Source organism: Hoplias malabaricus, chromosome 2 (assembly GCF_029633855.1).
Source record: "Hoplias malabaricus isolate fHopMal1 chromosome 2, fHopMal1.hap1, whole genome shotgun sequence".
NCBI lineage: Eukaryota > Metazoa > Chordata > Actinopteri > Characiformes > Erythrinidae > Hoplias > Hoplias malabaricus.
In genome coordinates this window covers 29,675,030-29,689,693 of record NC_089801.1, presented here as the reverse complement: position 1 = coordinate 29,689,693, position 14,664 = coordinate 29,675,030, and the positions used below count along the sequence as shown (strand labels likewise).

At 36.1% G+C, this 14,664-nt stretch overlaps 1 protein-coding gene across 3 annotated transcripts in view; it reads right to left on the bottom strand.

The window, feature by feature from the left end:
- lmx1ba (LIM homeobox transcription factor 1, beta a) overlaps positions 1–13,894 on the bottom strand; it is a 56,441-nt gene extending 42,547 nt beyond the window's left edge. The window contains exons 1-4 of one of the 3 annotated variants that reach the window (XM_066662279.1): positions 13,856–13,894; positions 10,170–10,235; positions 8,382–8,574; positions 7,044–7,230 (exon numbers count right to left, since the gene is read on the bottom strand). In XM_066662279.1, the coding sequence (XP_066518376.1) occupies positions 7,044–7,230; positions 8,382–8,448 (254 nt within the window). In that variant the 5' untranslated portion in view covers positions 8,449–8,574; positions 10,170–10,235; positions 13,856–13,894. Of the gene's footprint in view, positions 1–7,043; positions 7,231–8,381; positions 8,575–10,169; positions 10,236–13,540; positions 13,674–13,855 lie in introns of those variants that run through there. The other 2 variants (XM_066662277.1, XM_066662278.1) reach the window with 2 other exon arrangements.
- Between the last annotated feature and the right edge of the window lie 770 nt (positions 13,895–14,664).

Below are 14,664 nucleotides of genomic sequence, written 5' to 3'. Positions count from 1 at the left end.
AGAGCGCAACCGAGAAAAGGTGTAATGAAAGCGAAAACGGATTCTTCGAGGAAATATTTTGTTTACAAACCTGTTTTATAACTCTCAATATTAATGACGGTTTTCTCAATTATAAAGTGAAATTTATTGTTTATGGGTTCTTTTTTTTTGGTTCTCAGAACTTTTGAACCCATTTTGACGCGTTACCTTTCACGTTGAGTTAAAAATTCACAAGAGTCTGACATACAGAAAGGGTAACTATTTAGACAAAATTACTTTAGTAGAAAGACCTTGAACAGGTTTCCATTCCAAAGAACTCACTGATACCTACCAAGACTACAACTCAAATCAAAACATGTCTGGCTGATTCCACTGCCAATTCCTAATATGTTAGTGGCTAATCTGGTACATTAGGCCTTCTGTTCAGAACCTAAAGACCTAACTATTGGGTTGCAGGAAGGTACAGGAAGTTTGATCGTATAGAAAGCACTGTTGGAACAATTTTTTGGCAGACCGTCACGCAAAGAAAACCTTTCAAATATGATACTGAACTATCCCACTACCCTGGCATCAGAGCTTTAGGTCACAAGCTGAAATGTTTACTGTTAGGAGAAATACATATTTTTTAAAAACCTTACCATTTTTTAAGTGAATTGAATTGTCATCTTTTAAAATATAAAGCCTGGAATTATGATTTACGACAGCAGGAGGACAACTATCTGTACACTAACACATTTCAAATGCCAAATTTGATTTCATGTTATGTAATTACTTTATGGATCTCTAGTTAAATGTCAGTTATAAAAACAGTACACAACAGTCTTTGCCTATTGAGTAATAAAGTGAGATCTGAGTATGTGTACTCACATGACTCAGGAATTTACAAGGCAACACTGGGAAAATCAGATAGGAAGACAATGAGCATAGAGTTATGTGCAAACCTTTGGGTGCCAGATGTTCAAAGTCAAAACAAGTAGTCACCTCTCACACATCTGCACATTTTAACGCATATTTAGTGTTTATTTAACACTATAAATATTAACACCAAACAACAAAACATACTTTGTGTTTAATTCCTATGCTAAATTTAGCAAATAAATCAAAATTGTGCATCTGCCCATAATCATTAATAATTTTGCTATAAAGGATAAGTTAACTCATTTTCACTTAAAAATAATAATAAAAAAATAGAAAGAAGAACATGCAATTCGAACAATGGTCTTGTGACATTGTGACTGGTGAGACAACTGTCTGGAAGAAGCTTGCATCTGAAAAATTTGAAGGGTAGTAACATGAAAGCCAGTGCTGGGAAAGTAAGTCAATACTCCTCAACAGAGAATGCCAAGACAGCAATGCTGGTGCACTGATCCACTCAGCCAGAGGCAAGACAAGCCTGAGCAACAGCAACCAGTGAGAAAGAGCTGTCCTAGCTTCTTCAATTCTCAAATTTTTACTTGTTTTGTAAACAAATACTTAAAAAAACTGCTATAGACAGAGGTACTAAAGTTAATCTCGACTTTACTGTTATAAGTGCCTGCCTGCAAAATTCTGTGAAAATCCTGCATCCCTTTTTGGCACCATGTACATTACACTTTCAGTTCCTATTAGCATCTGTAACATTGCAAGACTATACAGCACAGTTGAGCAAAGTTAAATTAAAAACAAAATAGGTTTTGAACATTACATTCAAAAATCAACCACTTTTACAAGATGCTCAATGCATACGTGAATATTTGATTAACGTTATTAGAATATTGCAAAATATTCAGATGATGGGAATAGAGTAATATTAAAGTAAATTTTAATTTTAATGATAAGCACATACTAAAGCTAGCAGCAGGGCTAACCAAAGCAACATTAGATTGCGTGACTGGGACTATATAATTACTATTATTAATCATGAATTTCTAAGTAACCTACCTTCATTTCTTTATCTTAATAACGCTGATGTAATTTACTGTCACTGTCATTCTCACTGACGTTTTTGTTGAGAGTTTTGTATAAACATGGCAGCTGAAATGGTGTAGGACTGTTAATGAAAACAGAACTGGAATGTGTCTGTGTGTGGTTAAACATTTTCACCTTTGCATAACCACCACAAACAGTCAACCATACTCTTGAATTACACGGACACAAGCAAGTGCTCAAAGGAGCTCAAAGGGCTATGCACCATTGCATGACCTTGTCATTCTTTTGCTGCAGTTAGTACATGGACAATTGTCCAGGTGGACCCCCCGCCATGAACAGCAAACCACCCATATGGCACTGGTAGACCCCCATCGTTTGTTATTAAAATATCAAGAAAAAGAATATGTACTTCTGACCTATATATACACACACACACACACACACACACACACACACACACACACACACACACACACACACACACACACACACACACACACACACACACACACACACACACACACACACACACACACACACACACACACACACACACACACACACACACACACACACACACACACACACACACAAATATAGCAACATGCCTCAGACAGTCGTGAACCCTGAATGCAAATCATTTTAAGGAACATGCAGTGGAAAGTAAAAGCTGTTCATATTCAAACAGCTCAATTTAGAATTGCATCATATACAGATGTGCATATTAAGTTTAAATAGATTTTAAATATTAGCATTTCAGAACTGCCTAAAATGGCAGTGTTTTTTACAGGTGATTTTTCCATAAATGACTGTATGAAATTATTAATTCTGGGACCTGACATTCATTCTAAACACCATTCTGTATAATATACTGGACTTTCCTGGAAAAAAAAAAATCTTTATGCCTGAATTCACTGTGTTCTATACAAAAATAAAATCTACTGAATGATTTTAAATTAATCTACTGTATAAATTAAAGAATAAAACCATTAGAAATAAAAGGGAATTGGGTAGTAATTATGCAGTAGATTACTACAACTCTGATGGTGTTTATATGATGTGGAGTCAAAATGTGGGGTGGTGTGCAGCTGGTTATATCACAATATTGTTGCCCTGATTACTGTGAAATCATAATATGCTATTCCTCTTCTACTGTTAATTTATTACAGAATTGTGCAATTAATTCAAATCAAATCAGATTTTAATCTGTATAGCGTTTTTTTCAACTGATGTTGTTGCATTTACAGAATTAGTATCAGAATTACTGCATAATGTTACTGCAGCTAGAATTTTACTGTAATTTTACAGAACCTTTTTTCATTTTTTACAGTTTATCATAAAAATCTGAAATCCAAATTCCTGCATATAACACCCTGTACAATAACTGTTGAGGATAGAAAGAGGATATCTAATATACTCTCACACCATCTTAAGATATTCATAATGAATGGGAAACTAAATTGTTATGTAAATTAAGTTGGAAAAACGTAAGGAAGTGTGCTTGAATCAAACAGACAAATATTCATTTTAGACAATATATAGTTAAACAAATTTGAAGAAATGCAGTTGTATATAGGAACAGCAGTAATGTTTAAAGGAGGGGAAATAATATTTTTTCAAGCTAAGGGATGTAGATAAAATAACTTGGAAAGATTTATTAAACTGTAATTGTATGTAAACATGAATCAACCACAAAAAGCATAAACAATCAATGTGCCATATTTTTATCCACACTTTGAAACCTAAACGAGGAAGAACAAGAGTACTGAGTACGACTGACAGTAAAAGCGTGTTAAGCTGAGGCTATATATCAGAAGGGTGTATTTACAGAGATTTAAGCCTGGATAATTACAGGCTCGCGAGCGACTGAGCTGATCTGATCTCCGGGCGGTTCTGACTAATGTGTTGCAGTTATTGTTCCATCAGAACAAGAAGCACCGGATTTCTAAACATCAAACTCTAAAAAAGATACTTGATATATTTAAAAGTGGTTCTGTGGAGAACACATGAATGTTTATAAACTAAAATATGTTTCTTTGCAACGCTAGAACCAGCGCTTTCATTTTCCTGCATAAAATTAAATACATATTATGTACAGAGAAAACCTCTACAGATACTGAAGTACAATCATTGTTTATTTGCTGAATTTAAAATATAATAGATGGCCAGAGCAAACTTTATGGCACATTACATATACTGGTTGTAACCTTTTTCAGTATATTTAATGAGTAAGCAAGCATGCACATTAATGAATGAATGAATGTATGTATGAACTAACGAACGAGTAAATAAAATGAATGAATGAAAGAATTAATTCACAGACGTTCTCAAAATAAGATGGTTTGTTTAATCTATGCCCTAGATTTGTTTATTTATTATTATTTATTAATTTTTTTGCAGACTATTATTTTAGCTATTTTTTTTCATACCCAAAATGACCAGGTATCCTTTGAGTCTTCCGTTTTATGTGCAGGGTTGGTAAAACTAAAATTGTTGTAAAAGTGTAAAAAAAAACAGCTATGCTATTTACGTTTTCTACTATGCCTTACAACGGCCTGCAAGTACCTCTCGGTGTTTTTAAAAATTAAGTTGTGAAACGCATTTTTTCCGTATCACCTCTATCTTTCAGAGGCTTTAAATCAGCGAGCGTCTTAATGTTTGTGACAGTTAGTGTTCCATTACTGTAAATCATCACCGCGTTACCAACACCAACAACAAAGCTGAACTTGAGCTCGTTTAACTGCGCATTTTTACTAGTCGCTGAGGTTTGGGGTGTAGCGCTAAAAGCCGCAAAACAGTTAAAGATGCCGCAGTGATGTGACTGTAAATCCAACAACAAAATCAGATGACCAACCCTGGACAATCTGTGTGTCCACAGCAGGACATCACACATAGAGCGTAATCTAACACCAAGTGTTCAATTAGGCCTCCGTGACAGCATAACATCAATAACGTATTAATTCAACGGTAAAAATACGACAACATATCCATTATAACAATAATAATAATAAACAGGAGATTGTATTATAATCTGGATTATATGAATATGAAATACAGACGTAAATTTATTTTGATACAAAATATCGACATTAGACAAATGTTTGAAGCATATACTATATTTAATTTATGTTTAATAAAAATTCTATTTCTGTTTCAGAACAGGGGGGTATTTACAAATTACCATAGTTTATATAAATATAACATTATTAGGCCTATGCCTCATATTTAGATTCAAAACAGCCGAGTCCACATATATGGAACATTATTACGTCAATAGAAAATGCTAATGTAATAAATCTCAACAATTTTTTAAGTACGTTCAGTCTAGGGAAATGATTACTGATTATATTAATTGAATACTTCTCCTCAGTGAGCTTTTTATTCTTTAAATGGACCTTCCTAAACCAATGTAAAAGCACAAATCTCCACAAGTCTGACATAAATGAATCAAAAGTGTTACTTAGTGTAATGACTGCAGAATTATTTTTAACTCTACTTTTTTCGAACAATCATTGTATGATACAGTCCTCTGCAAACGTTTAGGTAATTCTGACCGAATAAACTAAATATATAAACACACACTTCTGCATAATTGAATGTACTGTTGTGTTTATTTACTGAAGTTATTGAGAGAACATACAGCATAAAATTTAACCTGTGATGTTTAATGTTTTTCCATAAATGTCTGGAAACCACAGTGTTGAACAAATACACCTAAATTGCACTATGAAGGTGTCTTCTTTAGAATGAGTTAGCACATTTTCACTTAGAAACGCAAACAATAATGCATTAGGATTGTAACATTTTGTACATGAATAAGTTCTGAAATGAGACTAAACGACAAAACTCATGTTATAAAATAGTACTTGGTTCAAATATTTTGGCACGTGAAGTAACGCTTTAAACTGACATGATTTTTTACAGTAAATACTGGAACTGCAACAGAATGTGTTTAAACTGTTCGTGTATTTAACGCGCATGCGTGGCTTTGTTTACAGTTTGTAGTTTAGTCTCCTCTGTTTTGTTTAAGCTCAGAATCACTGTCTCTGTGGAGTTTGAAATTCCTATGCTGTGCCCTGTTTCTCCAGATAGCTGGTCGTGCGCGTGAGTTCTGGCGAAAAGCTGCGCGAGGCGATGCGTGTATTTCTTTGTCCGGTCGCAGCGCGCGCTCGTGTTTAACAATGTTTAAAAGCTCAGGACAAAAGAAGCGTTAAAAATTCACTGATAGGCGTGAAGAGCAGAACTCACACAACACACTGGACACTGCAGCGGTCACTCAGAACCCGCACAGGATCACAGTGTACACTGACCGATTAACATACACAGACTGAAGACATAGTTCAACACCCAAATTTAAATATCTCATTTTAAACTGAATCATATTTTTATAGTTAGCCTGATATAAATATGATTTCATGAAAAGAAAATAGAAAACAGCTTAATAAAAAATAGTTTAATAAATCCAAAGTTTTGCTTTTGTTGTTTGTAACTTGTAAAAGAATCTCTATTGTTGCTATTATTCTTGGAAATATAGACACATACTTGTCAACAAAAATTGTTTTATACATTACATTAATTTTAATACCTATTACTTGTTCATTTTTAAATATATATATATATATATATATATATATATATATATATATATATATATATATATATATATATACAGTTATAATCCCTCTACTTTCAATATCCTGCTCTTGCTACTAATAAAAAAGTTAATAATAATAATAATAATAATAATAATAATAATTATAAAAATACCATTACAGCATATTTCGAAAAGCAATATTCTTATAGATAGCTATGCTATTTCTGAGAGCCGATGTATCAGCGTGTATATATAACGCTGGTGTAGTATTGGTGTATAAGAGTGCTGAGGTTTGTAATAGATTAATACGCTGCAGTAAAAGCTGTTACTAAGAGTTTCAGTATGAACGTTTATATATAAAACTGACGGAGTGTTCGAGTATAGTATGTGGAAACAGATTTTACTCCTGGTAGTGTACGGAGTTTGCATAACTGCAATGAGAATGTACAGCCAGTGTATTGAGTGCTGATGTAGGCCTAAGAGTGAGTAGTGTCTTACTCCTGCGTAGCTGCTAAATAATTATATAAAAGTGCTGGTGTATAAGAATATAAAAGTATCTTACTGCTGGTAGTCGTGTTTGCAGTAGACTTTGCGCTCACGGCAGTAGCAGCTGATGCTGAGTGGCTGCTGACACACCACGCACTGTAAACACTCCTCATGCCACGAAGAGTCATTAACCCTCAGAAAGAAGCGCTCAGAGATCAGTCTCTCACAGCCTGAACACACGATCTGAGCACTGCACTCAGCACCTGCACAAAACCCAACACAACCCCACCAAACATTTTACACGCACAATACACGGAAATACACGGAGTGCACATATTACAAACATATTCCAACACTGAAAATACATCAATTACCCCCAGGACAAAAAAATAATTTAATTCTGAAAATAGAAAACGCACAAATTATACAAATTACCATCATAAATGAATTTTGCTATACAGACCTGGAACAGTACTGTAAAATGTAGACTGCATTATAACTGGATTTATTCAAAAATGCAGTGAAAATGAAAGTTCAGCCCCAACATTTCATATGACTTATATTTTCTGTTAAAAATGTTTTATTAAACAAAACAATATTTTGCAACAAAAGCAATATCCTCTTGTTACTATATAAACCCTTTTAATATGTTATTGAAAAAAAATCTTATGCAACAGTTTAATTAAGAACCATAGCAAAGGCAAAGCAAATGAAATGGTTCATGAGTGTTATTTATAACATTGAGGCATATGCAAATATTTGAACACCCCTAGTCAAATAAAACATTATTAATTATTATTATTATTATTATTAACATTATTATTATTTAAATAGAAAATTTAGAAGCATGATATAAAATATCAAATATGCCATACATTTTTACAGGCCACATTTTGCGTTTATTGGTCATTTTGAATAGTAAAAAAAATAGTAAAAGTATTATGCTTCATGTCATTTTTTTTAGTTGATTTTTAAATGTGAAACTATGCTGCACATCCTAAGCAGGGAATACATTGTATGAGATTTTTTTCTGCAAATATTGTCAATTACTTTTACCTTCTTTTTGTTTATTTTAAAATATTTATTCACATTTGGGCTTCTTTGTTTGTTTGTTTCTGTCAGTGTGATATATTCAGCAAACAGATAGCAGCTGTGCTTTGAAATGTGGACAATGTTCAGTGACTTAAAACGTCATTCGATCAGTGAGATGGGGTCAAAACTTTTGCATAATCCACTGTCCACATAATCCATTCTATTTACTACGCTGGAAGAGTGTATTATCTTGCCTGTTGTACCTGAACACCTGCCTACGCTATTGATAAATTGTTAAGACATTGAGAGATATACATTAACAATAAGTTTAAAGTGGTAACGCACATAAAATGAATTGATTGATAAAGAAACAAAAACTCACCAAGCATCATTCCCAGTGCAGAGGGTCCATTTCTTAACTGCTCTTCGATTTTAATCCCGTCCAGCATCTTCACACAAGAGCCCTGGCTTCTTGATGAAACAAACAGCTTTCTAGATCTGTTTCAGTGTCTACAGACTGAAGATCGTGTCGGTGGTCCCGTAGTCGCTGCCCCCTCTCCTGGACCCCCGGAACCCTTTGTAAAAATGTACAAAGTTCTGTAATTCAGACTGCTAAAAACCTGCGCATGACTCTCCGTAAGTTCGGCTACTTTTGTTGCTGGTCTCGGCGGAGCTTCACGAGCAGAAACAACGCGACGCTGTCATTCGTTAGACACGCGACAGAAGAAATGTCCAGAAAATAACAAAAGCCGGACTTTACCGGTGTAAACTCCAGAGGCAGGAGAGTGTAGCTGCGGAGTCACGGGCTGGTTGTTGTAGACTGACGGGAGGAGGAGATGGAGAGCGAGGGTGAAAACTCTCCGTAAGCAACACTCCCCGCCCCCCTCCCACTGCGTCACTTTATACTCCGCTACAGCGCGTTTATTTATTTATTTGCTTATTAACGTACTCATTTATTGGTTTATTTATTTATTTATAGCCGTGGGTGAAGTTTTGGGACAGCCCCTGGTCAACTGACATGTGGACATGTGCAAATACGACCACTTCCTCTGTAGAGGACGCATTTAAATATTGCTCTGCATGATTTTGATGTTTTCCAGTGCTGTACGTTTTTGTTGTTGTTGTTGATGATGATGATGGTTTTGTTTTTATGCCTTTGTTTAAATCCCGAAGTATCAGCACAGCTAACTTTCCAGTGTTAAATCACCGTTAGTGTTATCAACGTGAGTAAGAAAATTGTAACACTCTATAACACTGCTAATTGAACACTGATAACAATGACTTAACACTGGTGAATCCGCTGTGAGATAATAATGTGCAAGTGAAATTGTCATTTGACAAGGGATGTCCAAACGTTAGCATATGTGCGTAGTTAAACCGTAAAGATCCGGCAAGATTTAGAGAAACTAACTGGCAACCCAGCTCCCAGGGGAGTAGTGTAAATGTACTATACTGTACAGCATTTTACGACAATTCAATAATCAAATGAAGCGTCAGCTGGGACTTCTATCAGAGCCCGAGACCCCCTTCAGCCCCAGAAACAGGGACCCAACCTTAGCTTCACTCTATAGATGCTGTAGATATAGCGCCATCCACAACACAAACAATTTGCTGATTCACTGGCCCCACTTCAAAGACCCTCGTCTATTTTATGGTTTTCTAACTTATCAAATTTTAAAACATGTATACGTAAACTTATAGAGTGCGTTTAAAATAGTTTTCCTCTAGGGTGATTCTCGTTTTGGCTTAATAAATCCGACTAATTCTGAAATCCTGCCTAGGAGTCCAAAACCTCTAAATGGGCAGAAAATGCCCCCAATATGAAGACAGTAGACGTTTGTTCCCTGAAGGTGTGTTCTTTTATTCCCACTCAGAAAATTTCCTGGGAGCTCCGCCTTACTGCGCTGGGATTGGTCTATGTCGCACTGGCGGATTTTGCTTGTGTTTCTTGTAAGAGTAAGACCAACTAGCCAATCGCAGCCGGCTGGGGGCGGGCCTGTTCTAAAACAGGTGAGTAAAAAGGTGCGTTAAAATATTCTTGTATTATTTTTATCCATTAGTGACATTTGTGCCATAATCGATTTTAATATAACCACATAAACCCTCTTTGTTAGAATGATACACACTGTTTATGTCCAGAGATCTTTGTTCTGATTGGCTGTTTTGTTACCTTCAGAAAGCAGCTTGGGCTGAAACGTTGCTTATAACTTCAGCGTGAAGGGGCGGGGCTAAAAGGCTGTAGGATGAAAAGGAAAAAATAGTGGTAAATACAATTATATAAAAGCTAATGTATTATTATTATTATTATTGTTTAGTTTTTACTCGTGTATTTTCAGGAAGAGTGTTGTGCGCGTGTTAAAAGGGTTATTTAATGCCTACTTTTTAATTAAAGCTGAGAAGAATATTAAGGAGGAAAGTAATAAAGATATAAAGTCTGTGGGTTATTGGCGCGCGATAGGCATCGCGTGAAAATGAACCGGCGCAGATTTTGTAGATACAGAAGCGCCTCCTTATGAATTTTACATGCGCAGAATTAATGCGCGCAAAGATAAAGCAGAGCGCTTTATTTATCTCTGCCTTTATTAATCACAGAGATACGGCGCTTTCTCAAGCTAAAGAAGACCCCTCGAGCCCCAAAGACAGCTGCAGGTGCGCGTGACTCCCGGAGGATTATTCATGACTTCACACAAAGACCCGACAGCAGAGCCGATGGATAAACACGTTTATATCTATATATTCTTTATATATATACACATGAATGACAAAGAAAGCTTTGACAATAGACCTAATTTATTTGTAGTATAATAATAATTCAATTATTTAAATAAATAATAATAATAATAATAATTTGTTGCAAGGTTTGTGTCTTTCAAATTTGATATTTTCAAAATATATTTAACCCACATGTAAGTGATGTACCAATTACAGTAATATATATATATTTATTTATATTTATTTGAGTACACGGTTTATCAAGTGGTACATATTCTTTCTTAATAAAGAATCAACCAATAAACCAATCAGTGAATCTATCGATCTGTATGTATTTATCTATTCATTTACAGAAATCTTTTATTAAGTGAGTGTTTTTCATTTTTGTTGGTTATTCATGCAGAGCTTGGGGATTCTAAAAGCGATTTATTTCTCTTTTACGTTCTTCCTTTTCTTTCTTGAAACAATACTTTATTTATTTGGGTACCTCTATTAGTTAAGATTTCACTTTGTTGCGTTTTTTCTTATTTTATTCTATTCATTCATCGTTTAGTTTGATTTTCAGGCTGTTGTTCTTTATTAGAATTGATTCGTGAACAGTGCAGTTACAGCGGGGGTGTGAACAGTTCTGTGGCATAGTGCAGTCCACGGTGTGATCTTATTGGTCTCCGCTCTTTCAGGAAGTTAAGGTTAGTTTGTATAGGACTGATCCTTTAGAGAATCCCGCCCTCTAGCGGAGAAAGAGTGGAGAAACTCATGAAACTACATTCCTAATATTGTACATGTCCTTCTGGTGCCGCCCAAGCAGCTCTGACTCTCGAGGCATGAACTCCACACCAGTTCTGAAAGTGTCATTTGAGGTTTTGTACCAAGACGTTAGCTCACGTGCAGGTTGTGATGTATACTGGTGCAATGAAGGGATGCACCTGGTCTGCAGTAGTGTTTAAGTCGGTGGTACGTGTCAAAGTAACGTCCAGATGAATACAAGGTTTCCCAGCAGAACACTACCCAGAGCATAATGCTCACATTCCCAATGTACACGTTTTACACAGTGGAGAGACAGGGGTCACCCTGCGCTCTCTGACCAATCTGTGCCAACGTATAGCCCCATGAGTTCCAAGCACTGATGCACTGTGTAAAAGCTTTTGTTCATTAACCCTTTCAGCAATTCGTGCTACAGTATCTAGGGTGCAGCATCTAATCTGGGCTCTCCCCTTTCTCTACTCAACTTTGTCTGGTCTTTGTAGTTATTTCCATTTCCTTTTTTTTTGAGCAAGTTCCAGCAAACACATTCAAAATAGGCAATGTTTACACTGTTAACTGATGCTAAGCACAATAGCATGGCCTAAGCAGAAAGAACCTGTGGCGCAATTGCTTTCCATGAGTAAGTGTGTTAGTATGTGAGTGAATGAGTGAATATGTATGTACTCTATATGTACTGTTGCTTCACATTCATATAGCTGTTTTTCATCTGTGTGCCCTGGACAAATAAAACAGGAAGCAGACTCTGTATACTGAGGTAGAGATGCCTTTATGAGTTCTGTTTTGTATTAAGACGTTAGTCCACTTTATCAAATTTCAGTTACTCTTTTAAAGTAAATTAGTCCAATCTCCATTTACAAGGCCCAAGGCTTCCTCCAAATGGCAGACACCACACAGAACATGGATAATGTGGAAAAAACAAACCAAACCAAATGAACCAGAGCTTTAAACGTCTTGTTGTGGCCATAGTTCAGAAGCTTAAAGAAAACTTTCATCTGGTGACAGTGTATTGCTGTTTACTGGGATTAGACCCATTCTATAACCCTCCGGCGGCTTGACATTTGGTTTTGATTCTGGAGATTTAGATGTAGCTGAGTTTGAATAAGAAAACCAATCTGAACGTAGCTTGACAATAGATCTGTATTTGCTGACCTTAGGTCCAGGTATTTAAATTTCAACACTGTTCGACATTAGACCTTTCATATTATAAGGTATTCAATTTTTAACAGCAGATAGTGTAGATAGGCAGTTTTGTGCATGTATAGGACAGGCAACCCCTGTGGTGGACGGATAGAAGATCTTACTGTATGGCCACTTTATGGCTTAAAGTATTTAGACACCAGAAAATCCAATATTTTTCTTACATGTGTGTCAATAGAGAGTTTGCGCTTTGCAGCAATAACAGCCTCTTCTCTTCTGGATAGTCATTCGCTTACATGTAAGAACATGGCTGAGAAGATTTAATGGTGTTCATCCATGAGAACATTAGTAAGGTCAAATATTGATTTTGGATGATTATTTCTGGACCAGAAAACCACTCCGGCTTATCCCAAATGGAGTGGAATCACTCCATCACTTCAGAGGAGTTCAAATAGGAGACTACTGGGGGCCTGGGGTTATTATATCCCTCTAGCTGATGCATGGCATTGAGCAAGGTGACTATAAGCTCGTGTGTATCTGTTCTAGAGTACTGAAGCTTTCAAGGCAACGTAGACGATCCTGGAGAACCACAGTTCTGATATCAAAACAAACCCCCACCCGCCTCCCATCATTTCATTTCTGTTCACTCAGAAGCTCTGCATCTTTTAAGGTAGAACGGTATGTTTAAGTAAGAAGACGACTGTAGCTTGTTCGTGGTCAAAGATTAACTCGTCTGTAAATTTTTATTCACTATTTGAATTACCACAGAAACTCATTTGTAACTCGAGTCGTTTAGTTTGTAGCACTTTCGGTCTGTGTTTACATTCATACAGTTATCGCTAGCGCTCTATCGAACATGGCGTCAGTTCTACATTAAGTTAGGTAATGCGTTTGAAACAACAAAAGTAAGTCATGAATATAACCCACCTATGGTGTAGGGGCTGTGCAATCCTCACCCTTTTTCATGCTTTTCAGCGTTTGGAGGTCTCTTAGCCGTTTTTTTTTCAACCGAAAGCCTATCCGAACAGGCCCCTTTGTGTGTGTGTTTTTAACTGTTTACCGACACCTGGACATCATAATCACACAAAGGCTGGTTTCCAGCACACATAAAGACAACAGAGCTAGCAAATGGTGAGGGAACATCCTCTGAATTTTATAACAGGTGTTATTGTAAATAAAAACCCTGCCCATCGACTTTATGTTTTGTAACTGTAACAGCAAAAAGAAGTAAATCTTACCCACCTATGGAGCAGAAATGAAGCAACATCCTTATCATCAAATTTTCCACAAGAGCCAGACACAAAGAGAATGGCAAAGGCCTAAATTCCTGACCCATAGGGAGGGGATCTGGGAGCTTGGTTGAGCTTTGGGGTAGGACATTTTGCTGACCCGTTTTGGGACCACTTGCACATAATCTGATTTTCATCCTATGATACAACACTACTGTCCTGATAATCAACTTATTAAGGTATACCTCATATCTACTAAATGGAAGTTTAAAGGAACCATGATGTAGCATTTGTACCTTAAAATTAAATCTTCAAAATCATTGCGATGCTTTACTGACCGGTAATAGGGAGAATAGATCATCTGTCTCTCAGCGCAGCAGAAATTGCACTATGAAACATTTGAAGGAGAATAGCAAACTCCACCTCTCTGTGTCCCCCTTGATTTCCGGACAGTGCTGTAAATGTGAATTATACACTGCAACATTTTTTTTGTAAGTTAATCAATATCTGGAGTATTTCTATTAGCCTTGACAAGTGCCAATGTAGTTGTGCCACGTGAACTATGAATTACATCGTTCTATATGGATTCATAACCCATGTTAAGAAGATTTTAAGGATCCTCATCTCCAAATGGAGTTTGCTTTGTTTTTTGTACAAAGTCTGGATCTCATGTAAAGTCTGGTTTACTTCATACTGTGGTTTTTGTAGTAGCTCTCCACCACTTCAGATGGCAATCTTCCACTTACAAAATAAAGCCTGTCTTCTGAAGCTCTGTCTAATGGAAAAACATCAATCCATAACACTTGAGAGTTTTAAAGGCCT